This window comes from Phytophthora ramorum (genome assembly GCF_020800215.1).
Source record: "Phytophthora ramorum isolate Pr-102 chromosome Unknown Phyram_PR-102_s0002, whole genome shotgun sequence".
Taxonomy (NCBI): Eukaryota; Oomycota; class Peronosporomycetes; order Peronosporales; family Peronosporaceae; genus Phytophthora; species Phytophthora ramorum.
In genome coordinates this window covers 3,791,120-3,817,738 of record NW_027150648.1, presented here as the reverse complement: position 1 = coordinate 3,817,738, position 26,619 = coordinate 3,791,120, and the positions used below count along the sequence as shown (strand labels likewise).

The window sequence follows — 26,619 nt, the reverse complement described above, 5'->3', positions numbered from 1 at the left end:
GCGAGGAGCACTTCATAATTAATAGGAGACATAGACTTCAGTGACCTGCCATTGCGAGCATGAGCTTACCGGCGAGACGCGTCCACTTCATTTAAACCGACAACCGTCGCAACCTATTCATTCTACCGTACTGGATGCGCTCTCCATTTCAAAAGCGAAAGTTGCGTGCAAGCTCACGGATCGCGTTCTGCTCGGCCCATTCACACTTGAAGACTATACTTTCTGCACTCGGGTCGAACACAACGAGCTGGAGCATCCAGAGCACAAGCACTTGTCAGGTCAAAGCATTCACTTGGGCAGTCATGCTGCACGTACCATGGGAGCTGTGGCCACGTAGAACAAGCCTGCGCGTTCCTCATGGCACAGCGAATTGCCAAAAAGGTCAGCGAACTGTTCTTGCTCGAGTGTATGGCGCACTGGATCTGACGAGTGAAAGGCTGCAGACGTATAGAAGGCAAAATCGTGCGCCATGCGGAAAAGCTTCATGAACGCCAGGCGTCGCACGCCGTCGCACGCCACTTCCAGCTCAGGTTTGCTGGAGCTGTCGCGACTCATGCGTCCAGCCTGCCGCAGTTTCGCTCGGAACATTCCGACCACCGAGTCCAGCACGCGCTGTGCGTCTGCAGAGGCAACGCGACACTCGCCACGGTATCGTGTCGTCAACAAGGCAGTCCGCTCTGCCTCGGCCTTCTTCAGCCGTTCTAACTGCGCCTTGCACGCGACTAGTTCGTTGATGATCGAATCTGTGCGTCCTACATCAGGACCGCGATCCTGAAGTCGTATCTGCGCCCGTGCAGCCGCCAGTTGATTCTGCGCCTCCGCGATCTCGCGTTTTGCCTTCTCCTGCGCTGCCACGACTTCATTCTTCGCACGAACACGCACTTCATCATTTTCGATGAGCATGCGCTGCAATCGCTTCCGCAGGCCTGCGTTCTTCTCCTCCAGCGCAGCCTTGTTAGCGCGCTCCTTCTTTAAATCCGCGAGCAGAGCTGTAACATTCACAGGTTGTCCATTGTCATCTAGCATAGTCACCGCCCGCTGTGCACTAAAACAACCAACAACACAAGTTTCAGTAACAACACCCAGGCTAAAACAACAAAATACTCACGGTCGCGCGCGTTTCCTTGGTTGCTGAGCCTCGTTCGCTTGACGGCCAGCGGTTACTGGGATTGAAGGCGGTGGCACTCCCGTCTGGGGAACCATTCCCGCCAAAACGTAGGCAGGTAGATTTTTACCACCAATAGCCGTCTGCTGAGCTTCATTCTGCTGCCAACAGGCCGGTGTCGATGCACCAGCTCCTGCCACAGTAACTGCAACTGCAGGCACCGACGCCGCACCCCACGGATTCTCTGTCTTCGTCGTCGACGCCAACACTCCCCCACCAGCAGCTGCAGGTGTAGCAATAGGCGACGTAGCAGCTTGAGCTTCAACCTGTTGCTGCATTGCTCTGTGGTCCCCTCTTTCAATCTCAAACACGAGTTCTCCAGGTCTTGTCGCCTTCAACTGCTGAATGACAGTCAGAAACTCCTGCTTCGTCAGGTCCACACCATTCACCGACAGCAGCGTGTCCCCCACGCGCAGCTGTGAGTCACCGCCTTGCAGTGTGGACACTTGTAGTCGCTTGTGCCTGTCGTGACGCACCCCGAAGCCCAATGTGTTGCCGTGCTTGATGACGCGCACGGTCAGTCGCCGTGACACGCCTCTGCACGCAGCGGAAGACGCCAGGACGGGCGACGCCGTGCCCGCCACGACGCTCGACTGGCGAGACGGTGCTTTCGTGTGCGAGAACACGACGGTGTCGCTCGTGAGCGTGGCCGCCGGGCGCTCCAGATGCGCCGAAGAGCCCGTGGAGCCCGGGAGGTGTGCCATCTCGAAATCCTGCGAGACTTGATTGTGCGAAACGCGATCAAATCTCGCAGGATCCGTTTGGCGCCATTTTTTTTGGAGTCGGATCGAATGTATTACGGTTGAACGCATTCGCCGTTGGCGCCAACGGCGAATGCCAAGGACAAATATGGTACGGATGCACGCCACTGTCGGTGGTGGCGCGCTTAAAAAAAGATGTCTCTGCCAGCTTCTCAGTCCCCATCCACGCTCACGTCGTCTTCGCCGTCCCTGTCGTCCGCCTGCTCACTAGTGTCGTCTTCGCCCTCTTCGCTATCGCCCGGGTACATCAACCAAGCTGACTTCGCGGGGGCCCACTGAATCACGCGTCCTTCATCCCAGAGCAGCTCGAACTCGTGCTTGACTGAATCAAGGTGCGCCTGGTTCGTGCGAGTCTCAAACATAGCCGGTTGGGACCCGTTGAACGCGTTCTTGCTGAAAGTGCCGCTCAAAACAAACTCGCCATTGATGACCGCCCATTTGTTGTTGATCTTGAAGGTGGCCGTGCATCCAGTCTTAACAGGGATCCCTGCGGCTTTCACTTTGTAAAGCCATTTCAAGTTCCGTCGTGCATTCTTTTCGTCGAGTATCATGCGAATTGTGCAGCCCATTGTGTGCGCCTCCAAAATGGCCTCAGCGATCCGATCCTCCGTAGTGGCAGATGTCCATCGACCCGCACGGATTGGCACCCAATCCAAGGTAGTATACGATCTTGTAGAGCGCGTCGGCGTCTCGGGAATGCCAGGTCTCCTCCTCCGTGTGGACCTGAAGCCCGCATTGGGTACACTCGTTCCATCGCTGCACCACGGACGTGTTGACGCCCAGGGCCCTGGCAGCTGGGCGCGTGGTGCCTTCCGAGGTGGGCGGCAGCAGGGCCGTCTGGCGCACCAGCTCGGTCGGGTCTGTGGTGCAGCGGCGGCGCTTGGGCTGCAAGCTCTCTCCTCGCTCGTACATGCTGTAATAGTGCGAGACCGTCCCGCGGTTCCAGCCCGGGTGCTCCGCGCAGACGGTCTTGATATCCTTCTTGCCGGTCTGGAGCACGTGCTGCTGCACCGCCTGCACCATCGCCTGGCGCTCTTCCTGCGTCATGTTCTTACACCCCGCTCGTCGTCCCATTCTTCCGGATTCTCCTGGCGAATGGCTTCATTTTACAGGCACTTATTTTGGGTGTATCCGATTAGAATCAGATCTGTGACTATACTCAGATCTGAGGACTATTCAGATGGGCATCAGTCTGAATAGTGCAGCGAGTATGAACGTTTGGACGGCTGCGAGTGATGGCGACGTGGAGAGCGTCCGGGCGTTTCTGTCTAGTGGCGGCGATGCGAATGCCAAGGACGAATACGGATACACGCCGCTGTGAGTAGGTGACGACGTTTATGTTGTGGTTGCAGAGAGCTGATGGGTTTTGTGTTGGTCTGGGCAGGCAAGCAGCGGTGAGCTACAACCACATGGAACTGGTGGTGGTCCTGCTGGCTAGCGGCGCGCAGGCTACGCTGGGTAAGAATTGGTGCTGTGTGTGTATGTTTTTTTTAAGGGATGGAGAGTAGAGACTCACGCTGCTGCAGGAGACAACGAGATGGACACGCCGTTGCACCGGTGCGAGACGGTCGAGTGCGCCAAGCTGCTGCTAGAGCACGGTGCAGATCTGAACGCGCGCAACTCCGAGGGCCAAACGGTGCGTTGAGTGGCTGGTACTTACGGCGGAGGAAGTGCTGCGTCTGATGTGGTTTTGATGCCCAACAGCCGTACGACGTTGCGATCGAAGACGAGCACGAGGAGCTCAAGAAGCTGTACGAGAACCTGGGCGCCGAAAGGTCTGACCAGATCTTGGAAGAGGAGGGCTTCCCGAACGGCGTTGACCTTGAGGAATAGTGTGCATGGATGCTTTTGTATTTGAACACACGCACAGATATCTGATCGTCAACGCTCATGTAAATTGCCCCCGAAGTGCTGTTCTTGATGCATTGAGGACGCTGCAATGAGCAGCTTTGAGAGCAGTGGTGGTGTAATACAAAACAAAGGCTACGCAACCATCTCTACGAGCAAGGCTGAGAGTTTCTCCCTAATCCGCACTATACAACTAAACCAACTACATTTGATTGTGTTCACTCAGCAAGAGTTTGTCAGCACGAGCCGGTGTCACGCGGCTTCAGCCTCATTATATCATATTTAGTATCATTGTGAACACTTCGCTTAGGGACCCACACGCAGCATAAACGAAATTAAGGTTCCTCTTCCTCGCGCTTGTCGAGGCAAAATGCCGAATGGCCTAAAATTGGGTGAAAAGAATTCTGTCCAACCATTTTATGGGTACATTGTACCACCTCTGACTCAATCCATCATGGCTACATTGGTGTCGAATACGCCACCAAACGTGTGCCGGTTCGCGACCACAGTGCAAGCAGTGCGCACCATGGACAGCACCGCGTCCTGCGGCAACGACGACTCGCAAAGATCCATCAACGTCCCCACGTACTTCAGACTGTAGCTGGTGATCCCGCCAGCGAATGAGCAGGACGTCTCGAAGGCGCGAGTGGCTTCTTCGTGACAATTGAAATTCTTAGGCTCTTCAACTCGAAGCAATGGGGCATCCGTCTGCTGCTCGTACAGAGCGCGAGTCGTCTCGAACACCTCGTCAGCAGTTTCGCGAGCATGGATAATTTCCGTTAGCTCGTCTGCCAATGCACGCCGATCTTTGCCTGGTGCAGCTCGTAGGTAGCGGTAGAACGCCACGACAGCGTCGACGTCGCGCGCATCCACCGCGCTGTCAACGGCCGACACCGCATCGTTGGATGTCGAGAGTGTTTCGGTGTCGTCGCTGCTGGACTGGTCACCATTAGAGCTCTTGTCGTACGTGGACTGGTAGTTACCGACAATCTCCTGGCTGAGCTTGGACGGCCCGAACGACTTGACATGGCTCTTGGTGGTCTCATTCTTAACGCGGTGGAACTGTGTTGTGAGTGGCTCTCCCGACAAATCCGTGAGGTCGCTGTCCTCCATCCAGTTGACAGAGTACAGGTCGCCGAGGCAGGAGCCGATACGCTCGCCATCGACTACATCAAGCGGCGGGCAGTACGCCGCCCACGAGGATTCAAAGCCGTTCGCAGCCGTCGTTACGTACGCATTGATGCTCTTCATGAAGCTGTCCGAGAACATCGACCCGGACTCGCACGCTGCCGAACAATAATAAAACGAATCCACAGTCAATATCTACACAAATCTGGTCGAAAAAGCTACCACCTTCCATGTAGAACACGAGCTCCTTGTACATTTTCTTCTTGTGCATCGTGCGCATGGCCTCCTTGAGTCTCGAAGCTGATAGAGGCTTCAAGTGCGGGAAGTAAACGTTGCCACGCGAGCCATGGTCCACAAAATTGATGAACACGCGGTCGCCCGCCGTGCTGTTGAGCACCTTCTTGTTGAAGGCGCCAGAGCTGTTGCCGGTGATGACGTTCAAGAAGGTCTCGGGGGTCACTTCCACGCCGCGGAAGTCCACCTTGCAGTCCTTGTACACGTCTACGGGCTGCACGACCGCGTTCTGGGTCGTGGGCTTGTTGAAGAGCTGGCCCGGGTACGGGTTGCTCTCGTGCCAGGCTACGTCGTCGTACATCATGAGCACCACGTTCTCGGCCGGGATGCCGTGGCGCCTCACGACGTGGTAGGCGTGGCAGCCATCGGCCTGGTGGCGGTAGTTACTGTAGCCGCTGGAGCCGACCACGATGACCGCCCAGTGCTCGGCCAGCACAGGGGACAACGCTAGGACTAGCGCGGTGAGGAGACGGGTGAGAGCTACCATCTCGGACGAAGAATAGCGAATGGGTTGCGACCTTCTGCTCGGATTCTTCTCTTCAACCAGTGTAGCCATCTCATATCGGGTTTGAGAGGGGAGCCGAAGCAAAAATGCCAAGCACCACTTCTCGATACGCGCGCGCTCACCTACTGCGTAGCTCTTGTCCGAAGGCTCTCTCTGATGCACATTATGTAGTTCACGTGTGGTCCGTGTAGTTATGGTCTCGGGGCTCGAATGCAGGGCGTTTTAGTACTTAGAGCCCATTCGTGTAAAAGCATTCGACCGGACATGCCAATTGCTAAGCTTAGCAAGACTGGAGTTGCAGCGTCAAGGCCGACATCTGTGCAGTCGAAGGCGCACATATTCGAGCACATGCCCTCGCATATTCGACTGAGTCCACGGAAAACTCAACGTGTGGGCTGCCCTATCCTACTACAAGTATTAGTAGTATCTGTTTGCAAGCGAGGAACAGTGTCTCTCAGTGTTACTGCTATTGCAGTCCTTGAGGGTCGCTGGCAGCGGTGGACGGTCGCGGTATAGTAAAACGCGCGCTCTGCTAAGAATGAGAGACGACGCCTCAGTTGCACCATGTCGGCAGCTTCGGAGCTGACAGTGGCACGGCGCAACTACAAGACGTCCAACGGAGAACTGCAGCTCAAAAGCAATTGCCTGAGATGCCGCAATTACGAACCGACACCGTGCAGATTTCTGGCCAATGATGGGCCGGAACAAGTCCAAAGAGTCGGTTAGTGCGAGTCTGAACCGATCCGCGCGTCAAAACCCTTTCATAATCGATGCATGTGCTAGGTAGAATACCCTCCGCAATCCAGTTCACACGCTTACATTAAACCATACCGACGTGAAATGTAATACCCTCGAACAAAGCGAGTACGTCACTGTGGGAGAGCCCCGTCTCTTGGCCCTCGCGTCACGACGGGACCCACTCGGACGAGGTCTACATTTAGAGAGCCGCCCATACTGAGCGCCAGTGAGCTGCCGTTATTCCCGAAAATCGACACACAGAGGCGCTGCCCAACGACGGACGAAGGTCATCACTTCCTCCGCTTATCGCCAGGAGCCAGCGGGCCAGCTCGCCAGCGACTAGAGCGCGTGTATATAACTAGACAGCAGCTCAGAGGCGGCGGGCGATGCGGAGACGGAGACCGCAGCTGCTGCTGGCGGCGCTGGCGGTGCTGCTGGTCGGCAGGATACAGGGCCAAAGCGCGTCTTCGTCCACTTCAGGCTCCGTGACGGCGGACACGACCGAGGCGGACGACTGCTCTGCCTGCTGCGTGACCAGCAGCTCCTCGACGGCAGCAGGAGGAGACCCGGACCTGTCGCTCACGTGCTGCCAGGAAGACCAGCCGCGCGACCTGTTCGGGACGGCGCACGGCGAGTGCAGCGGCCTGCCGTGCTGCGAGTACAGCGGCCGCAAGTCGCAGAACCACCAGGCGTGGTACCCGTGCGTGGCCTTCCCCACGTGTCAAAATGACACCAACAAGCAGGCGTTCTGCAATGGACAGGGCCTCTGGTACTACACGGAGGGGTACGACTGGACGTGCACCGACGAGTGCTGCCACGGCCTCGTGCTGGACTCGAACGTCTGGCGTGGCGTGGACAATAACTACCCGGGACAGACCAACGGCACGTTCGGCGTCAGCATCACGCCCACCGACTTCTTGGACGTGTTTTATCCGGACGGCATGGACGGAGAGACCTACACGGTACACCAGATCATGATCGCCAACCCTCCCGGATACAACTTTTCGGAGGACTGCTCGTGCGCCTTGGAGCGACCACCGAACTCTACTGCGAGTACGCAACGTGAGAGCACGACCTGCGAGGTCTCGACTTTCTTGGGAGGGAACAGGACGTATCTCACGGTGGATATCACCGAGGACTACCAGACGAACGATACGTTCGTGTTCATTTTTGACGGCGTGGTGACACCGTCCGGTATGAACGACAGCACGGACGTATCGGCCAACGTTACGTACACAACCGCGTCGAACCTTACACCCGTGTACTTTATCTTCAACGACTCGGAGAATACCGCCTTCGATACGTACGTGCGTGTTACGGACCTGACTAGCGGGACGCTTTCGAGCGGATCATTCCTCCCGGAAAACATTTACCCAGGCAACTCGGGCAACGCCAGCCTCACATTCTACACGGACGCCAACATCCCGGAAGGCAGCTCCATCAAGCTGACGTTCGGCTCCAAGTGGGGATTTACTGCTGATGCCGTCTGGTCGTGGGAGCTTTATCCTCTCACGACTTTGTCCGAGGACGACTTCTTCGCTTTGGCGGCTACCACGCCAACCGAGACCGAAGGAAGCGGCACCAACAATTTCACGTCGGCGACGTACTCGTCCTCGGACAATTCGTGGACACTTATCGTGGAAGATCCGATCTCTATTGGATGGGTTAGTCTTGGCGTGGACACGGTGAAAAACCCGTCGGTAGCGTACTCTGGATTGGATGCTACTGCCATTGAAATCCGCAACCCGGAGGACCTGTTGATTATCGACGGCACGTTCTCGGCCATTTCGGTGTATCTGACGTTTGGAGCAACTGCGAGCCCGTACAACTACGTGACTATGGTCGTGCTCGTGGGATCACTAGCATTCTGCAGCGTGGCTATCCGGAAAAACGGACTGTCATTCTCTCTAGGTTCCATTTGGACGGATATTACTGCTATCTGCACCGTGTTGGCGCTGTGCACGTCTATCGTGAACAACTTCGTGTGGTTCTTCACTCGCGGCAGCACGTACTTCTACATCATGCACGCGTATCTGTGCTTTACGTTCACGATGCTTACGGCTGTGTGCTTCCACTGGGGAACGGTGCTAAGCTTACGTCTGCGAAAGTTGCCGAAGCTTACAGCCACGGTGGCTTTTGTGGCGTTAAACCTGCTCTTCTACGCGTTCCAGATCGGCTACCTGCTCAACTACCGAACACTGATCTCGCGTGTGTATGACTCCGAGAACGACGTCACAACACTCGCGTATCAGCAGTGCAACGAAAATTCGGACACGTCCGCCACAGTCTTTTCGGAGATTCAGGGCTACCTGTGGGCGTGCTACGCTGAAGACGACGACAACTTCTTCCTGGTCATGACTTCAGTCACGTACGGCATCTTCCTTGTACTTACGTTTGTTGTCATGGCTTTGGGCGTGATGGTTATGCGTCGCGGCAAGTTGCTGCTTGGCAACGCCTCGGGACCCCACCAAGTCGTTTTGGTGAAGGCCTTGCGGCTCTACTACGCGCTTATTGGCATCGTCACGCTCGTGTATCTCCTTTCATGGGTTGTGCAGATCATTTCACGTACCACACGCGGCATCGCGTATCCGTGGTTCTACATCTTCACGGTGTGGCTGCCGTGCTCCATTCCTCCGTGCTGTTTGATTTTCTTGCAGTGGAATGCTACAGCGCAGTCTCTTCGCGACGCTAACCGTGAGATGTCTAGCGACTGCAGTCCTCTGTCAGAGTCGGATTACGATGAGATTCGGACCCCAAGCTTTGCCTTCAGCACGTCGGACCGATGGACGGAGGGTTCCCTGGAGAAGCTCGAAGAGATCATGGCCGAAGGAGAAGCAACAGCGGATGCAGTATCCAGTCGGCGGTCGCTAATGAACTCAACGATTTCGCCTACAGACGACTATGTTGGTCTCTCCATGGCGCTGGAAATGAATGAAGATTTCTCTCACGGATGCTTTATCGCCCTCCAGCGACTGGAAGTAGATGGTGGAAGAGATAGCACGTCCACAGCGTGGCGGCAGATCAGCAACACTGATACGGTGATGGCTAGCGTGAAGGACCTGGCGCCGATTGTGCTTCCCCACCAGCAGCGCTACCTGTACACGTTCCTGTCCGTGCCTCGTATCCCAGTCGGTACCTCCGCCGAAAAGATCCGCATGGTAGTGTATGCACTGAACTCTGCTCCTGCATCGGTGAACCAGGAGGATCATTCAGAGATGACTGCAGCTGAGGTGCTGGCTGCTATGGAGCGCACGCAAAGCAGTCGCGACTTCGACGACGAAGAAGACAGCCAACGCACGCTGGATTCGTCTATGGTCGAGATGGAAGCGTTTGGTGGCTTCCAGAGCTCGCAGGTTATTGACGAACTCTTTGAGATGGAGTCTCCGGGGTCTACCTTCGATGCTACAGGCTCAGGAGGAACCAGGTCCGAGTCGAACTCGGGATCATCGACGGTGCCTCACAGCCTTCGCGTTGTTGCCGAGTTCACCGTGTCTACAGGTGCTTTGGTGACGGCAGGCGCGCGTACCGAGCAAACGGTGCTTACAGCTACGGAGGACTCGTACAAACATTTCGGCCCCAACGCAGCGCCGCCCAAGCTGCTGGTGAACACGGTGATCCCCAAGGCGGCGGGCGTGAAGTACGGATTCAATGGCGTTGAAGGTGGCATTCACGCTGCAGCGCCTGCGATTAGCAAGCAGTATCACATTCGTGAGCAGGGCTTGCTGGTTGTGGAGGATCTGACGGAAAGCCGATTCAGCAACTGGATCCCTCGCCAAATCTTGGAGATCGTCATCCGGTATCGTACGAAGGAGCTTCTGATTGCTGAGAATGACCTCGCGCGGTTGGAAGCCTATGACCGTCAGCGACAAAAGGGTTCCGACCGCGGTATCTACGAGAATTTGATCCAACAAATCCAGGACGATGGCGACTTGAACCGTTGCCGCGAGTGGATGCTGCATCGCTGCCACGAGCGTAAGGAGTATGTGGAGCTTCTCCGTCAATTACGCCGCGTGTACGTGATTCGCGACAATCGGAAAATGTTCTTCAAGGCTAGTACAGAGAAGAAGAACTCACAGTTGCGATTCCTCCCGATCAACCTGCATCTGCAAGAAATGTGGGTGGGCAACGCCGACGCAGTAGCTCAAACTAGCGTCGGCAGCGGCAGCGGTGCTACGGATGTAAATGCTGGCGCGGCCGTGTACGATATTGTGACCGTGGGTGCCATGGCAGCTCACGTGTACAAGTTCAAGAACGGCGGCATCTTCGGTCTTGAGGAGCAACACGCAAAGCTTAAGCCGCGCGTGCGTGAGCCACAGGGTTCGACTGCTGCACACCACCAAGTTCCGCTTTGGACGGAGGATGAGCAGAAGGCCGATGATGTCGAGTGGGTTCTGGGCAAGCGCATGGATGTGTGCTTCCCGCAGGCTGTAGCGGCGCTGGTGACTGCTTTCACACGCAAGGTTGACTTGGCGCTACAGAACGCTTGTCCAGAGCAAGGTCAAGCAATGCTGGAACAGCTCAGCAAACTGGGCTTCCTCTTTGACGTGGAGAGTTTGGTGTCGACGCACGGTAACGAGGCAGGTATGCTGGAAGATATGGCTGGTGCTGTCAACGAGTTGCGCAACATCCGCTTCGTATTGGTAGACGAACAAGAGGAGATTGGCGGGACGGACGAAGAGGCCAGCGGTGTCAAGTCACCCCGCTCTGCGTCGTTCCGCGTCGAAGAGGAATCAAAACACAGCCCAGCCTCTGGTCCGTCCGAGACAAGTGGTAGCAGTCGTGGCGCTGCGAACAGCGATGGCGACGAAAAGCGTCTAGAACTCAAGGTTAAACAGCGCCAGTCCATGCATCTGGAATCGCTCGAGTCTGCGGCGTCGTCCAACTCGACCAACTCGACGAACTCGACTGGCATCGGCGGTGTTATCGACGTCGACGTGTTTACCAGTATCGACGATGCACTCTCGGAGACAAGCTCGGCCAACGCGGGCGATTCTGAGAGTGGCGACGATGGACCGTCATCCAGAGACACCCTCTTGTCGTCTCAGTCGTCATTTAGCGGAGTCGGCCAGCGGCTGCTGAGTACGTTCATCAAAGCGCGTAACCATCGGCTGCTGGGCGGACCTGGTGGCAACTGGGATAACGTGCAGTCTCTGGCTCCTGCATCGGTAGACAAGCTGTTCCAGTTCACCAACCTGGTGATCCGCGTCAAGCTTCGGTCCGGCAAGGTGAAGCTGACGAAATCGCTTCGTCACGGTGGACCCATCAAGGTGTGCCCCGTGCTGTTCACGCAAGGCATCAACGAGAAGCAGACCTTAGCGAACAACACAGGCTCTTCCGTGACAAGACTGCAGGACGTGATCAACGCCAGCAGCCTCAAGACGCTTCGTAGCTACTGCGATCGATACTGCAACTACACGTCAATGCGCCAGATGCAAGCGATGCAGAAGCAGGAGCGACAGCGAGACAATTCGACTGAAGGTCGACGGCCTCAAGCGGTCGTTCCTCCGATGGGTATTTCGCGCGAGGAGGTATATCGCATCCTGGGCGAGCTGGATAAGCTGATCGGAACGGCTGGAAGACAGGCACGAAAGAAGCGCCCCGAGATCCTGCAGCTCAGTTCGGATTTGTGCCGCAGCATTTCCGGTGGTCGTGTGACGGTGTGCAAGTCTGCCAAGGATCGAACAGGGATGTCGGTCACGCTGGAGCAGGGCCGCATTCTTGTACAACACCACGGTCTCCGCGAGCAGAAGAAGGCGGGCATTGTGTCGGTCATGCGTTCCGAGGGTGTACGTATTGAGAACGCGCTGAAGAACACTGGCCGGAGAGTGTTCGCGTTCAACGCACTGCAGCGGTCGCTGCTCCCTGAGGAGTACCGATGTCCGCCGCAGACAAGTGGTCGCAACGTATCGTAGACTTCCCTCTCTCCTCACAAGAGAGGACCAATTTTCAACTTATCCAGCGAAACACACGCGTCTGGAGCTACATTATCCATCAGCTGGTTGAAGCGCGTTGTGGTCGCAGGGGATTATAAGTGCGCAGCTTAGCTGCTGTAGTAGCGTTTTGATGGGAGGCAGCCGCCGAGTTTTTGAGGATTTTTCGTGTATCGGCGGGCATGTTCCTTCCTGCGTACTGCAGTGACGTGTACTAATTGAAAAGCCAATGAGTAAAGCTAACTTACATTGCAAAAGAGCTCACTTGGCATTGCACCGTAAGACGCGGTCGCTACTGGCCGAGGCTGTGCGCGAACGATGACGTCTCCACCGCGTGTTTGATAGGCAGCAGCCACGTCCAGTCGGCGCTCGTGGTGGGCAGCAGCCCCATGTTGGAGCACTTGTACACGCCCATGGCCGCGCCCACCAAACTGCCAGCCATGTACACGGCCTTGGGCTGCAACAGGTCGATGATTCCGTCGTTCACAGGTGCAAAAGCTGCAACGAAAACACAAAGTGTCAGCCTCAGAGATCCCACAAAAGAGAGCTGCGTCTTATGTGAGGCATACCGTTGTTCATGTTGAAGAGGGACTTGGCCGTGTTCATGATGATCATGCCCGTGATCATGATGCTGAAGATGTTGATGGAGTTGCCGCTCATCCACATCATGAAGCCCGTCTGGAGCAGGCTTTTGAACGGGCCCATGCCGATCTCCATGGCGCGCTGCAATTGCAATACGTTAGTGCATCTGCTAGTGACCATCACTCTTTTATCTCTCTCCGCACCTTCTTCTTGAGCTCCGACGTGTTGGTGGCGGTCTTGGCGACGGTTCCATTCGAGTCCTGACAGGGAAGAGGAGGAGTTAGAAGGGTAGGTAGACGCCAGGGAAGGGGGAACCCGCACCTTGTAGACTGATACGCCCTTACAGTAGCCCACGGGCTCTAATCGGTGCGGGAGGTCGCTCTCGCGCCCCTCGTTGAGCTGCACGTGCCACTTGCGCTGCTCCATTTTCGCTCGAATTGACGTCGTGGGGAACTTTTTGTAGGTGGCCCGCAATTGGCCGAAACTCGGGTGCACAATGTGATGTGAGCTATACACAAGTATACACCAGTATACGCGGGTCGGCCAGCTTCAAGAGGAAGCAAGAAGCGATGCATTGGCCGCAAGAAGCGATGCATTGGCCGCAAGAAGCGATGCATTGGTATTAATGCATAATGGGCCACGATGCACCAATGCATCGCTTCTCGCTTGGTTGGGCAGGCCAAGTGATCAAAGATTGCCACGAAGGTAACCTTGATCCAAACGACTGTAGCGGAGCCCGTCGGCAGAGGGCAGGAGATGCCGAACGTGACGCTTTTCAACAACTTCACCTGCAGGTGACAGGCCCACGAAACTTCCTCAACGAGAAGATCCCAACGAGAAGATCCACGAGCGTTTGACAGGCAAAGCTCGAGAGTTCCAGCAGATGTAGGGTTTTGGTGTGGGCGAGCCAAAAAATCCATGAGCAACAGACCTCCTCGCATTCACCCACGTGCTGTCCGTGGACCACGGCCCGGCTCGGCAGCGGCGCTCTTGATGATGATCAGCGCGGCCTGGGTCGCATCAGCCAAAGGCCCTCGCAACCAATGCTTTGTTGCACCCACGCCCGTCGGTAGGCGTGGGTAAACTCGCATTTCACGTGGCGGACCATCGATGGGCTGAATAAGCAAAACGGGCGCTGAATCTTGCGTCCCCGGACGAAAGCAGGGCTTATCCCTCTGCGACGGCTCTGGCGTGGGGCCGCACTAGTGCAATCGCGCGACGCACTGGAAGGCTAAAGAACCAAATGGTAGTCGCCCTGAGCCCTGCAGGCCGTGAGCGAGGCGTCGGCTCGCAGGCTCTTCCAGCAGCGCAGCCGCTTGCTCCTCCGCCTGCCGTCCCACTTGCTCACGTAGTTCTCGCAGTTCTCGTGGCTGCCAAACGAGCGCCAAGTACAGTCCGAGCGCAGCGTTGACGTAGTGAGACAGAGACCCGTGGTAGAAACCAGCCATCCGGCCATACGCTGCGGCGCTCGCCTCACTTCGCAATCTGCCGAGAGCCGAGCAAGCCTATTGTACTGACATGGCGCTCAAGGCTCCTTCCTCCTCGTCCTCCTCGTCCCCCCACTCGCTCATGGCCGGCTTCGTGCGCGTGGAGGAGGACGGGGAGAAGCAGCGCAAGCGCTCGCTGTCGGCGTCGTCGCCGTGCTCCGTGGCCACGCCCGAGGGCCGCGCGAGTGCCAAGACCAAGGTCTTCTCCCGCTGGCTCTACGGCGTGCTGCGCGGCGACACGCTGCTGCTGTACTGGCGCCGCACCGACTACAAGCGCAAGACGCCGCCGCTGGACCAGCTGGCGCTGCAGATGCAGCCCGCGGCGCCCAACGAGAGCGTCTTCGGCTTCGACCACGAGTGTCTCTACGTGCGCGCCAAGGCCTCGGGCCGTGTCGTGGCGCTGCGCATCCACCAGCGCAAGGAGATCGTGCGCTGGGTCACGGCGCTCTACTACCAGAGCCTGGGTGCGAAGGCAGAGCCAGATTTCAGGCATCGCAGGCCGCCCGCAGACACCGAGACGCGCAAGAAGAGCGTGTCGTTCCAGGACGAGCCGCAGGTGCGCGTGCTGCCGCAGGAGGCCTACGACCCGGCCGACCTGTTCTACTCGGAGGACGACTACGAGCAGTTCCTGCTGGAGCGGCCGTCGCACCTGTCCAGCCTCATGAGCACTATTTATTCCAAGACGGCGGCCAAGCTGCGCGTGTCCAGGAAGCGGTGAGAAGAGGATGGACCTTGTGCTGGGTGTGACTGATGCTGCTATTCCGCGTCATAGGTGAGAAGGCTGCTAGGATAAAACGTGACTATTTTGCTTTGTCGTGAGCTCTTACTGCTGCTTTTTAGTGCCAAGGAGAGGTGTAATGCGTTTTTTTCCATTGGGATGGAGGGCATGGTGCAGGAGATTGGCGTCGATGACTATGATACCGAGATTGCAATCAGCAAGAGGGATTTCGACCGGAACCATAGCTTTGCACGAGCCCAGTGCAACTTGAAGCCACGTTGAAGTGGTTCACAGCACTCAGGTCCATGCCAGCGCTTGTCAGCATTGTGGCTGGCGTGGTGTTGATGAGGAAATGCGGCTTCCCAGGGGTTTCGCTCTTAAAATTAGCAGTCAAAATGCAGGGCAGCTCAAGAACAGGTTCGTTGCGCTCGAGACTCCCTTTGACGCGTCGCTCCCCAGCCCGCGTATTTCTCGGCTTGTGAGGACCAGCTTCCCGCGAGCGACACGATAACCTCACAGAATGACCAAGACACGGAACAAGATCGACCAAATGAGCACTGCTGGTACGTGGAAAACTGTAGCTGTTCGAGATCGACACTATCGTCCAGCTAACGGACTTAATGATGCATGAACCCTTCAGACTGGCAGCAGTATCACCAGCTGCTGTCCAACCAGCAGCTCATGAAGTATTTCGCGGACGAGGTGCACCGCTTCTCGCGGTCCCCTATGAAGCCCGACGACGTGCTGCGCCGATTCAGTCTCAACGGCGATGGCCACCTCGACCTCCGCGAGTTTCAGCTAGCCGCCACTCGGTTGGAGATTGTTTCTTCTTCTTCTCGACAGTCTGATGGGTCTTGCCAGGAATCGCAGTACGAACGAGATCTACAGAGAGCCAAGGAACTCTACCTGGTGTTTTGTCCCTCTCAAACACGCAAGCTAGGTGCGTAAATGTGGAGAAGACATCTTACCGGGATGATGTACTAACGTGTTGTGATTGTGATACTATTCACTCAGATATCGACCTCTTCTGTCGCATCATGACCGAGTGGTCTTTACAGCTCATGCGAGCAAGTTACCAGCAAAACCAGACGTCGCAAGTGACGTCCTCCATGTCTTCATTGTCGACGGACAAACAGATTCAATACTCGTCTCCCCGCGCGCCCCTGGCAACCCCTTACGCCACCCAAGCTACTCTTAACGTCAGTCGCACCAGTAGCAATAACAGCAAAGGTCAAAAGGGGGGTGAAGGTGATGTCGACTCTAGCGGTCGAGGAACTCGGTTGATGGAGGGGGAAGCGCTGTGGCAGCGGATTTCGACGTCTGTAGCACAAAACAGTGAGAAGCTCCGTCAGATTTTTCTGAAGATGGATGTCATGAGCTCTGGCAAGATCAGCCCGGAGGAACTAGAGCTTGCACTGAGTCATATCGGCGTGTTTCTTACCACGCGCGAGTACGAAAAGCTGTACACGGCACTGGGCGAGGGCGTGAAGGAATACACACGAGATGGTGCCAGCAACGGACGGTGGCGTGGCCGGGGTGGCAACGGGAACGCCTTTGCCATCAAGTATGCCGAGTTTCTCTTGTTGTTTCAGGAAAAAGATGGGGTTGATCACCGAGTGCAAGCACTGCCTTCAAACTCTCGACAAGTATCTCCTCCTGTTGTGGGTGTGGGAAACGCCCGAGTTTGGGACTCGCTCGTCGCAGCATTCGACAAGTTACAACCTCTGTTCCTGCAGTACGCGAGAATTGGACAGTACCATCTATCTCCGGAGAGTTTCCGCGAGTGTTTGTTGCGCTGTGGTATTACGCTCAGCAATGCCGACTTCGCAGCTCTCCGTGTTCGTCTCTTACCGTTTTCGTACGTACCAATGCTGCCGTTCTAGATGAATACTAAGTACTTAGACTGTTTATCTATCACCGGTACAGGGATTCCGCTTCTGGTACGATAGGAGTTGCTCCGCTTCTTGAGGCACTCAAAGCAGCCGATCGCACTACTATGAAGTCAAAGGCATCTCCAGGAGTGCCAGGTACTTCCGTTGGGTACGTTGGGTTATCGCCGATCCGTCTCGGACGGAAAACAGTACAGCCAACGGTATATAGCCCCGTTAGTACTGGCACTTCGGCGTATCCAGCAGGAAAATCCACACAAGAGAGGTGCGTCCTACAGATTGCAATCCATTCGGGCTAGAAGACTCAATGCTGTCACCTGTTTTGCTTTAGGAATGCTGAGGTGAGCCGCACCATTGTCAAGATATGCGACGATCGCAGAAGAGAGAGCGAGCTCCACTTTCCAACAGCGACAACAAGTCCACGAGCGGTGAGTAGTGGAGATAGCGATGTGTATCTTGAACACCAACACCGGCGACAAGATCCGTTTTTCTCCACGGGCAAGCCGCCTCCAGCACTGGAAGCCCGAATTCTAGCCAAGCTGCAGCAGCTGAAGCAGCTTGGCCAATTGTCCGCGTCTTCAGCGCAAAGTGTCTTTCCTGGTGATCGCTTTGGCCATATTTCACGCGGCCAATTTCGCCAGAGCCTCGTGCACTTGAACCTACTGGTGCGGTACGCTGACGTTGAGGCACTGTTTTGGACTTTAGACACTCAAGCTCGTGGGTACATCACGGCGCAAGACTTCTATGATCACCTGAACAGCTTCGCCACCCAGCACGGCGATTCCGCGTCGTTGCAGCAGCTACCAGGGCTCGCTATTGACGGACAACGCAGCCGGCTCCCACGTTCGGTTCAAAAGGTTCTGGAGAAAATGCTGGTGGAGCTGCCACGTCTACAAGCAATTTGCGAGCGGATGGATACCAACCACACTGGTATGATCTCCACGACTGAAATGATTCAGGCCACTCACGAGCTAGGCGTCATGGCCTCTATCGCGGACAACCATGCTGCAATTGAAGCTCTCAGCCGAGATCGATTCCATGAGCAAGGCACTGCACCACCTGATCAGATCCCGTACCATTCGCTCGAAGACCGCCTTGGTGCGATCTGTAGCGACCTACTCTCGCCGAAAAAGCGCAAGAAACATCTTTCCACCACCTCAGTGCTGCTGGCACCCTACGAAGACCGTACTCATCCTATAGATGTTACGTCTTCGTACAACCAAGACCCCCATCATAACGACGCTCTTTGGAACTGTCCTCGCCGACGCATGGTCCAAGACCACCGCGCTGCCAGATCGTCTATCCGAATTGCTGACGAGATGAATAACCCTGCTGATGAGCATACACCAATCCACCCGCCGAAGAGACCGACATCAGTCGAAGATGCCAAGTCGCGACAGGAGCGACGGCACCGCATCGCTCTCGTCGGTGTACTACAAGATCTACTAGAGCGACGCAGCGACTTGAAGACTGCGCTGGATTTGCACCGCCGTTCTGATGCTCGTGGTCAAGTCACCAAGAAGGACCTCGCGGAAATCTTGCTCACCTCTCGCTTGAACCTGCATTTCCCGACTGGTGCTGTAGCGGCGCAAGAGCTCGTGGACGAACTGTACCCCTCACTAAGGCCGGAAAGCGGCTTGGGGTTCTTGGAAGTCTTGCGGCGCATCAGTGAGCTTCTAGGTGAGGTCACAAAGGAGTTGTCCTTGGCACCGCCGTCATCCGGCAATGGTCCCCCATCCACGTTCTCAACGAACCCGTACCAACAGCCCCAGCGGCCAAGTGGGCGGAAGCTCAATGCAAGTCTCGACATCCACAGCTCGGTGCTACCTACGACGACAGGGTTGTTCTCCAACCCCTCGTCGTTCCCAAACCCAGACGTGTTTGCTGGGAGCGCGACAACCGTTCGACGCAAACTCCTCCAGGACAGCAGGCTGAAGGATCTTCTAAGCTCCGACTACGGACTTCAGAGTGCTGCAGTGCTCGTGAGGCACGCGTTCAAAGGTCTGGCCTCACGCGAAATGGTTGTGCCCATCGACAATGGCGAGTTTGAAGCGATGTGTCGTGCCAGTGACATCAAGCACGTGTGCTACCGCCTTGGGCTCGACCTGGATTTGCACGAGCAACAGTTCGTGGCAAGCAGCGTGGATACAGGAGACAGCGGATTCGTGTCTTCGCCCGGTCTGCTCAACTTCTTCTCCAAGCTCGCGCAGATAGGCGACTATTCTGCTCCCAGCTCGTTCAGCAAAGAGAAAGACATTGATGCGGATATGCGTCGGTCCGTGACGTTCTGCGAAGACGGGCAGTACCACGAGAGCATCGGAGGCAGGCAGTCAAACCCAATAACTCACTGAGCGAGATCGAGAATATTACAATGACTTCCTTATTTCAATCAATAAGCTTGTTAGCATCAATTCACTTTTTCTTTTCTTCACAAAGTGCTTCCCTGGTCGCCAATTTTAGAGTTCACCGAGTGCTTCGCATCTTGTCCTTCACCTTCACTCGTGTTCGCTGCTCGTTACAAGAGCTTCGAGGTGATTGCATTGCCATGGCAACTGTCCCGTCGGGTCGAGGATTGCCTCGACTGAAGTACACATCGGGGGCCTCTCAGCAGCTAACGTTGACGAAGGATGCGGCCAAGATGAATCGGGTGACCAGCGGCATCGGTGGAGCCTTGGACAGTGTGCAGATGCGAATCGAGATGCTGACTCGTGAGATCAAAGCCGATGAGAAGGGCAAGAAAGACTACGATGAGCTGCTCTTCCGACTGAATGAGCGGCGGAGAGACTTGGATGCCAAGTTGCGCGAGTGCCGTGAGTGGAGCACGCTCTTTGAAAGCAAGATCAAGCCTCTTGCAGGCAAGTACGCAGAGACGACGGACGGTATGCAGGGGCAGTACAACGACGCCAAGCTGCGTCACGCTCAAGGCATTACTGTGCTCATGGAGAATTTCGACTACCACCCAGAGTTCAAACGCTTCAGCGACACCTTCTCCGCGGTGCCCTTCAAGCCAAAGTAGAGAGACTGTGATTCGGGTAATGCAGCGCGAAGGCATAGTATATAACAGCTTACTTCAAGTTTTATGATGCGGTGTATCAATCCTAATCGAAAAGCAAGCATTCGAACTGCCGTATTCATTCTAGGGAAGCTGAAAGCTGTTGTGTCCTACAAGTGATTGGAGCGTCCAACGATCATCTCCAGCTCAAAAGCGGCAGGCAGGCGACGGTATTTCTTGTCTCGAGCCGTCCAGTCCATCTCTGAGCGAGAGAAGACAACACGCCCAGTCTCTTTGTCTAGCAAGGAAAGAGAAACGATTAGAACCAGCTCGCCCCTCAATCAACACGAGTGTGCTTCGTACCAGGCTTGAGGAAGTAGGTGTTAAACCAGAGCTTGAAGTGCTTCGCACGCATGCATCCGCTCGCGCGCTCACGGTAGAACTCGAGCCCGATGCATCCACGTATCTCCAGATGCATCTCGAACTCATTGGGACCGATCTCTTGATGGAGCAGCGTCTTGGGAGATCCGTCAGGGCTCAGCGTGAAGATACGCAGCCTTAGCGTGGGCAATTTGGCTGCAGTCAGCGTGTTGCGCAACGTCAACTTTTGGATCGCGAATGTCGGCTCTACGATATCCTGCCCTGGCACAGAAGACTGTGCCTGCAGAGCAGCATAGTAGTTCACCCATTTCTTTTGGCTGACGACAGTTAGGCCGCGGCGATCGTGCACCCGTTCACGATTGTATCGATCGATCGCGTCAGTCGCAGAGGACGCGAAGCCCATTCGCAGGAGGAGCATACACGCCATCATGCCAGCTCGTCCCTTCCCGGCCTGATGACAGTCCATTGAATGTCAACTTCCACTCATACCTCGCCGTAGTCAACAAGAGACGTACCTTGCAATGGAGCGCCACGACATGCTTCTCGTTGGCGTCTAGCCAGGCTGCTGCTTCGTCGCAGAAGGCCATCCTACCATGGAATAAGAGCAAAAATGAGCACCAACGTCGTGCTCTTTTTTCTTGGCACTTACATCATCTGGAATGTCGGCACGTTATGGTCTTCAATGGGGAAGCTCTTGGCACGTCCCTCAAAGATGCTTGGCGAGTAGCTGAACGAGCAAAAGATCCGAAATCGTCAGTACCAGATTAAATCGACACACTGGGATCTTCCACCTCACCATCGCTTGGGTTCGTCACAGAAGTTGAAGACAAAGTAGTCGCCTGCGTGGCGCTCGTCCAGGAACTGCTGCACCTCGGACCGCGGGTTCCGGAACAGGAACTCGACACCGACAGCTGGATAGCCTGCAGCACGTCACACATTTTCTTAGTTGAGCGCTTTGGCACGGTATTAATATCAGTTATTTGGTTACAATACCCATGACGATCACTCGCGGGTGCACGTAGCCCAGGTCCAGGTCGAAGCCGTCCTGCTGGAAGCGGCGCTTGTTCTGGGACACAAGTGCCCTCGGCACGGCCAGCAGGCGACGGCAGGGCGAGCAGCGCGGCGCCATGAGTGCCAAGTTTCGGTGTCTCGGCTCGAAAGCGGCAAGTCTGGGAATGAGGAAAGTAACGGCTGTTGTATGGAAATTTGTATGCCTGTCTGCGGCTGCCTAAAAACTATTTTGCGTCCAGCGTTTGATGCGCAGTTGATAATAGTTATTGAGACACTTTGGTTCACGCTTGAACTTGAGCTTTGTTTGCAATGAATTCGCCAGGTCGGCACCGCTATTAATATGCCGTTTTCCAGCGGCGATATTACATGTGGCAAGGCCTTGGATTCTAGAAGGAATTTACGGAGCTGAGCGAGGCTCTGAGGCAGCAGTCGAAGACACAAAGCGTCGAGTCAGTCTCGAGTCATAACAAGTTTGAATCGGTGGTGTTGAAGGGGTATCAAGTGCTAACGTCGGCGTGCTTGTAGAAGATCCACAGGTCCTCGGTTAGCTTGGCACGCACCTCCTCCTCAACGTCGTTGCCGTTCTTGGTGTGCAGGTTGATGACAATCGTGAAGGGGGGAGCATGGTTTACATGGACGAGGGGGGGGGGGGGGGGGGGGGGGAATGAAATGAATTCAAAAGTGAGTGGACACTTGGCCAGCTGGTTCTAGCGCTCGTCCGAATGCATGGTTTCGCCAAGGATTCGCCACTTCAATCTGCTGTTTGCTACCGATTACGACGAGCCAATTGCTCAGGTTTCTTTGGTAATCATACATGGCGATTTGCCAGCTTCAAAATCCAGTTCTTATGTTTCCAGGTTGCAGTGCATGGAGTCCATGAAAGCCATCACAAAAGCAACGATGATGAGTCTAGAGGACCGTATTCCGGGCAGTGCATCCTACCGTTGCCAGCGCTGGGAATGCTCGCTTGGCTGAGGACTGGCGATACACGCTTGCGTGTGAAGAACCAATTGATGATGCCCCCTCGGCTGCACTACAGTATGACAGTGATGACGATGGTGATTGTGCTAAGAGTGGAGTTTAAGAAAAGCGGTTTGAAGGGATAAACTTTATCTGTTTACAACAGGCTTCGGGCAGTCGTACCTTCGCACGCAGCACTCGGATGTCTTCCGCGGGGCCTTGAGTCCCAACTCAATGACCACCAAATGCATGTAAACCGGAGGGTGTCGACCAGAACCAGACTGCCGGATGAAACGAATATGTAGCGACTGAAGGATCATCACCGGAATGTTTTTGGCGAAAACTTAGTTTTACTTCGTGCATCATTTCACAGCTACCAGGACGCGTCTGCAGGGAGAACAGGACACCGACTTTATTTCGAGGATGCCGTGCCCACGTTTTGCCCAGCCCAAAGCTAATGAATACGCTAGTCACGCGAACCGACTTCGGGTGGACTGCACCAACGAACCGTAATCTGCTCATTCCAGGATTTACCCTTTGCACCTCGAGTCCAGCTTCAAAGGGATGACCTACCGGGCCACTAGTACACGCAGTGGACGGCTACTGGCAACACCACGCACCGCCGCGCTGCTTTTGCTCGCACTGTCACTGGCTGCAGCCAACTCCGTGCAAGTAGCTTCAGCTCAATCCGCACTCCGAGAAAACAACGCCGAAAACGATGAAGACGCTCGCCGAGCGGCAGCAGAAAACAGCAAGCCCGGGATGTTCAGCTTGACAACACTGCAGTATGGATTGGCCTTCACTGTCGTCCTCGTGGCTGCGCACCCCCTAGCGCTCAACTTCCCCAAGTTTTTCCAGCTTCCACTCATCACAGGTTACCTGCTCGTTGGGGTCATCGTTGGCCCTTTCGCCGCTAACCTGCTCACGGAGGGTCTCGTGAACTCGATGTCGCCTAACGTGAGCATGATGGCGCTATCGTTTATCTCGTTCCAGGCTGGCCAAGAGATTTACCTGCCGGAGCTTCGACCTCAGCTCAAGTCTATCTTCATACTCGTTGCCGTACTCTACGGCACCGCCATGTTCATCGTGACGCCTGTGCTTCTGTTAGTAGAGGATGCCTTCTTCTTCCGCGAGATGGGGTTCGGCTGTCAGTTGGGCATCGCGCTCATGTTCGGCTCCATCGCCGTATTGGGCTCACCGGCGACAGTCATGGCCCTCAAGATCGAGCTCAACAGCGTGGGTCCATTCACGAGCTTGATGCTGGGCGCGACTATGGTGGCGGAGTTCATTGTGCTGGCGTCGTTCGCCATCTCGCGCACCATTTGCTCCATCCACTGTGCCAAGTTGGACGTGTCCATGGCAAACCTGTTGTTCACGTTGAGCATCGTGCTGGCAAACGTCCTGGTGGGTGTGGGTCTTGCTGGGCTCACGATCTTGATTTTCAAGATCCCCGGAGGCGCGCCACCCGAACAGCGTACAACCGCCGGACCAAACACGCCTGCGTACTTTGACCAGAGAACCGACCAAAACGCGGCTTCAACAGCCCCCGACATGGAACCACGCATCGATAACGGAGCCAGCGAGTGCACGGTAGACGAGCTCCAGAGCACTCCACCCGGATTCTTGTCGCCCAGAGCTGCCTTACTCCTGAAGGGCGCGCTTTGGCTTTCGATGGGGTTCATGTTCTACATGTGCAGCGGCATTGTATCCCACGTCACGGCCGCAGCCTTCGGGCTGTCGTGGCAGATCAAGTTCGAGCCACTACTCGTGCTCATGGTTGCTTCGTGCGTCGCCGGACATCACACCGGCAGTCGTCACGACATGCACGTCATTCTTGACCTCGCTGCTCCCTACATGTACCTGCCGTTCTTCGTCCTGACGGGTGCGTCGTTGAAGCTGGACCAGGTGCTGGCCGCCATGCCGCTCATGACCTTGTACGTGCTGTTTCGGTTCGCGGCGATCTTCGTCGCTTGCTACGTTGCTGGTTGCTTTCTGCTCAAGCTCCCGCCGCGGCAGTACAACAACCTCTGGTTGACGATGACGCCGCAGGCTGGCGTGGCGTTGGGCTTGGCCTACGAGGTGATGGCGATGAGTGACGAGCCATGGGCGCAAGAGTTTGCGACCACGATCTCGGCTGCTGTGGTGGTGAACCAGATTATGGGCCCCGTACTCTGTGCCATGGGTTTGAGTCGCGCTGGAGAGACGTTGCAAGAGCGCGTTGAAGAAAATGACGAGCCCACAGGAGACAAGGATGGCCTGGACAAGAGCATCTTTGTCGGCGGGGCAAGCAGCGTTCACAGCGGCCAACCCAGCAGCATACGTGGAGGTGGCATGAACAGCATGAGTCAGCTTGAAGTCAGCCGAGGGCCTCTTTTGCTTTCGACTCGAGGGCAAATGTCGGGTGTGAACGTGGCCATGGGCAACGGAACCCCTCGGTCTCTACTACCGTTCTACAAGGTGCACAATGCCGTCGTCATCGGCGACGATGAAGTCGCCTTCGAGGTCGCGCTCGATCTGTCACTCTACGGTGCGCAGGTCAACGTGCCTCTGCTGGACGAAGAGCGCGCCAGCAAATGGCAGAAGATGAACGAGACGATCCTGAAGCGCACCGCCAAGGGGGACCTCATATCGTACAAGAACACGCTTAAAGACCGCGACAATGCGCGGGCCATGTCGTCGGCAGACGTGGTTATCTTCACAGGCGACGCGAACCGCACGCGCGAGAACGTGCAGGTGTTGAAGTCGCTACTAGGCGGGCCGCACCCGCGCATGATCGCGTTCGTGCCGGACTGCAAGTTCAGCAAGGAGATGAAGGCGCAGGGCGTACTGGTGATCCAGCCGTCGATTGCGCTGGCCAACATTGCAACGCGCATGGCGTTGCTGGAGCATCCGCTGGCAGAGGATTTGTCAAACGAGCTCAGCACGGCGAGCGACTTCAGCACGGCGTCCTACTTCCTGCGGACTGATGCTGACGAACGTGGCTCGTTGTCGGACATGCGTATGGAGAGACGTCGCTTGGCTTTGAGTCGGAACGTGGTGACCCACCACTGCGTCGACTACGACCGTCTTGCCGAAGCACTACGCACTCAACACTTGCCGATGCCGCCTCCGCCTTCGCGTGTGTCGATGTTTGGCACGTCATCTGCTGCTGGCTTCGATCCTTTCCACCGTGCGAATGCCTCGCCGGACTTTTTCGTCATGCATGGGGGTGACCACGAGGACAGCGAAGAGATCGTGATGGGGGCTAGCTATGGACCATACTCGTCCCGTGGAGAAGCTAGACTAAGCCTTCCGTTGGGAGCTAGCCGCGTGCGCCGTGGGGGAGGCAGAGGAACCGCTCCTCGTCCGGCTCGGCAAACGCGCCCCAACTTCATTTGAGGCCGAAGATGTTGAAAAGGAAAATGTCGTTTGTATTTCGGCAGAGAATGAGAGCGTCGTGTTGGATCCCTTGTTAGCTTTGCAATGTGCTGGACAAATAAAGAAGCAATCGTTTACACGTATTCGCCTAGAAATGAGTTGTATTCAGCAGAGTGCGATGGCAGCAACACGACTTTCACAGCAATTTGTTGCAGCCAGCAATAGGTTTCGTAGTACAATGCGTGCTACGGCGGTAGTTGAATTGGTTTTATGCTTAGCATCTAGAGCAGACGTACAGCGCTAGCTTGGAGACTGAAGACATGAAGCCTACACTGCAGCCCTTTTCATAGGCAAGTACTAGAGAAGGAGCCGCACGTCCTCGTTCTTGGGTTGTTCTCTACAGCAGCTCCTTGGACACCTGCGGGTCGACGCTGTCCTTGCCGTTCTCCAACAGCGGCAGCAAGGCCTCCATGAACGCCTTGGATTCCGGGAGCTCACGGTGTTGGTCTAGAATCTGCTCGTGGAATGGCAGCAATCGGCGAGGACGAAAACAGCAGAGCACAAAGTACAGTTAGTCAGTCTCAAGGTGCAACAAGTCCCGAGCTCGAGGAACCGACCATCGAGTTCAAGGTGTACAACACCCATCGAGGGGTATAATGCAAGCGAAAGATGCGGTACGTACGCTCTCCTGCTCGCAGCGCGTGATGACAGTCCACTTGCGCGAGTCGGTGGTGTTCTGCAAGGGGTACCAACCGATGATGCCGTCGTGCTTGGAGAAGGCCTGCGAGGCCTCGATCAGCTTGGCGCGCAGCTGCTCCTCGACGTCCTTGCCGTCCTTGGCGTACAGGTTGATGACAATCGTGAAGGCCATGA

General features: G+C 55.9%; 11 protein-coding genes across 11 annotated transcripts; 6 read left to right on the top strand and 5 right to left on the bottom strand.

Annotated features, from left to right (window-relative positions):
- Positions 1 to 148: 148 nt before the first annotated feature.
- KRP23_2653 (uncharacterized protein) lies at positions 149 to 1,869 on the bottom strand (the record flags this gene model as incomplete). Its single annotated transcript, XM_067887416.1, has 3 exons — positions 149 to 247; positions 316 to 1,045; positions 1,109 to 1,869. 3 exons carry the CDS (start codon positions 1,867 to 1,869, stop codon positions 149 to 151), a joined length of 1,590 nt encoding a protein of 529 aa, XP_067750004.1.
- Positions 1,870 to 3,136: 1,267 nt separating this feature from the next.
- KRP23_2652 (Ankyrin repeat-containing protein) lies at positions 3,137 to 3,759 on the top strand (the record flags this gene model as incomplete). The annotated part of the gene is made up of 4 exons (XM_067887415.1): positions 3,137 to 3,243; positions 3,311 to 3,384; positions 3,453 to 3,562; positions 3,631 to 3,759. 4 exons carry the CDS (start codon positions 3,137 to 3,139, stop codon positions 3,757 to 3,759), a joined length of 420 nt encoding a protein of 139 aa, XP_067750003.1.
- A 459-nt stretch (positions 3,760 to 4,218) lies between these two features.
- Positions 4,219 to 5,683, bottom strand: KRP23_2651 (Legumain; the record flags this gene model as incomplete). The annotated part of the gene is made up of 2 exons (XM_067887414.1): positions 4,219 to 5,060; positions 5,128 to 5,683. The coding sequence occupies 2 exons, from the start codon at positions 5,681 to 5,683 to the stop codon at positions 4,219 to 4,221; spliced, it is 1,398 nt and encodes a 465-aa protein (XP_067750002.1).
- A 1,142-nt stretch (positions 5,684 to 6,825) lies between these two features.
- On the top strand, positions 6,826 to 12,351 carry KRP23_2650 (Inositol polyphosphate-4-phosphatase type I A; the record flags this gene model as incomplete). Its single annotated transcript, XM_067887412.1, has 1 exon — positions 6,826 to 12,351. One exon carries the CDS (start codon positions 6,826 to 6,828, stop codon positions 12,349 to 12,351), a length of 5,526 nt encoding a protein of 1,841 aa, XP_067750001.1.
- Positions 12,352 to 12,661: 310 nt separating this feature from the next.
- KRP23_2649 (ER membrane protein complex subunit 4) lies at positions 12,662 to 13,377 on the bottom strand (the record flags this gene model as incomplete). The annotated part of the gene is made up of 4 exons (XM_067887411.1): positions 12,662 to 12,867; positions 12,939 to 13,092; positions 13,155 to 13,211; positions 13,273 to 13,377. 4 exons carry the CDS (start codon positions 13,375 to 13,377, stop codon positions 12,662 to 12,664), a joined length of 522 nt encoding a protein of 173 aa, XP_067750000.1.
- A 1,143-nt stretch (positions 13,378 to 14,520) lies between these two features.
- On the top strand, positions 14,521 to 15,438 carry KRP23_2648 (uncharacterized protein; the record flags this gene model as incomplete). Its single annotated transcript, XM_067887410.1, has 3 exons — positions 14,521 to 15,089; positions 15,151 to 15,210; positions 15,279 to 15,438. 3 exons carry the CDS (start codon positions 14,521 to 14,523, stop codon positions 15,436 to 15,438), a joined length of 789 nt encoding a protein of 262 aa, XP_067749999.1.
- A 238-nt stretch (positions 15,439 to 15,676) lies between these two features.
- On the top strand, positions 15,677 to 19,396 carry KRP23_2647 (uncharacterized protein; the record flags this gene model as incomplete). The annotated part of the gene is made up of 8 exons (XM_067887409.1): positions 15,677 to 15,719; positions 15,797 to 16,096; positions 16,171 to 17,014; positions 17,083 to 17,183; positions 17,257 to 17,310; positions 17,377 to 17,386; positions 17,454 to 17,473; positions 17,751 to 19,396. The coding sequence occupies 8 exons, from the start codon at positions 15,677 to 15,679 to the stop codon at positions 19,394 to 19,396; spliced, it is 3,018 nt and encodes a 1,005-aa protein (XP_067749998.1).
- A 194-nt stretch (positions 19,397 to 19,590) lies between these two features.
- On the top strand, positions 19,591 to 20,061 carry KRP23_2646 (uncharacterized protein; the record flags this gene model as incomplete). The annotated part of the gene is made up of 1 exon (XM_067887408.1): positions 19,591 to 20,061. The coding sequence occupies one exon, from the start codon at positions 19,591 to 19,593 to the stop codon at positions 20,059 to 20,061; it is 471 nt and encodes a 156-aa protein (XP_067749997.1).
- Positions 20,062 to 20,207: 146 nt separating this feature from the next.
- On the bottom strand, positions 20,208 to 21,547 carry KRP23_2645 (Phosphatidylinositol 3,4,5-trisphosphate 3-phosphatase and dual-specificity protein phosphatase PTEN; the record flags this gene model as incomplete). The annotated part of the gene is made up of 6 exons (XM_067887407.1): positions 20,208 to 20,335; positions 20,401 to 20,869; positions 20,934 to 21,006; positions 21,068 to 21,145; positions 21,215 to 21,338; positions 21,412 to 21,547. The coding sequence occupies 6 exons, from the start codon at positions 21,545 to 21,547 to the stop codon at positions 20,208 to 20,210; spliced, it is 1,008 nt and encodes a 335-aa protein (XP_067749996.1).
- Positions 21,548 to 22,953: 1,406 nt separating this feature from the next.
- Positions 22,954 to 25,767, top strand: KRP23_2644 (uncharacterized protein; the record flags this gene model as incomplete). Its single annotated transcript, XM_067887406.1, has 1 exon — positions 22,954 to 25,767. The coding sequence occupies one exon, from the start codon at positions 22,954 to 22,956 to the stop codon at positions 25,765 to 25,767; it is 2,814 nt and encodes a 937-aa protein (XP_067749995.1).
- A 376-nt stretch (positions 25,768 to 26,143) lies between these two features.
- KRP23_2643 (uncharacterized protein) lies at positions 26,144 to 26,617 on the bottom strand (the record flags this gene model as incomplete). Its single annotated transcript, XM_067887405.1, has 2 exons — positions 26,144 to 26,260; positions 26,429 to 26,617. The coding sequence occupies 2 exons, from the start codon at positions 26,615 to 26,617 to the stop codon at positions 26,144 to 26,146; spliced, it is 306 nt and encodes a 101-aa protein (XP_067749994.1).
- Between the last annotated feature and the right edge of the window lie 2 nt (positions 26,618 to 26,619).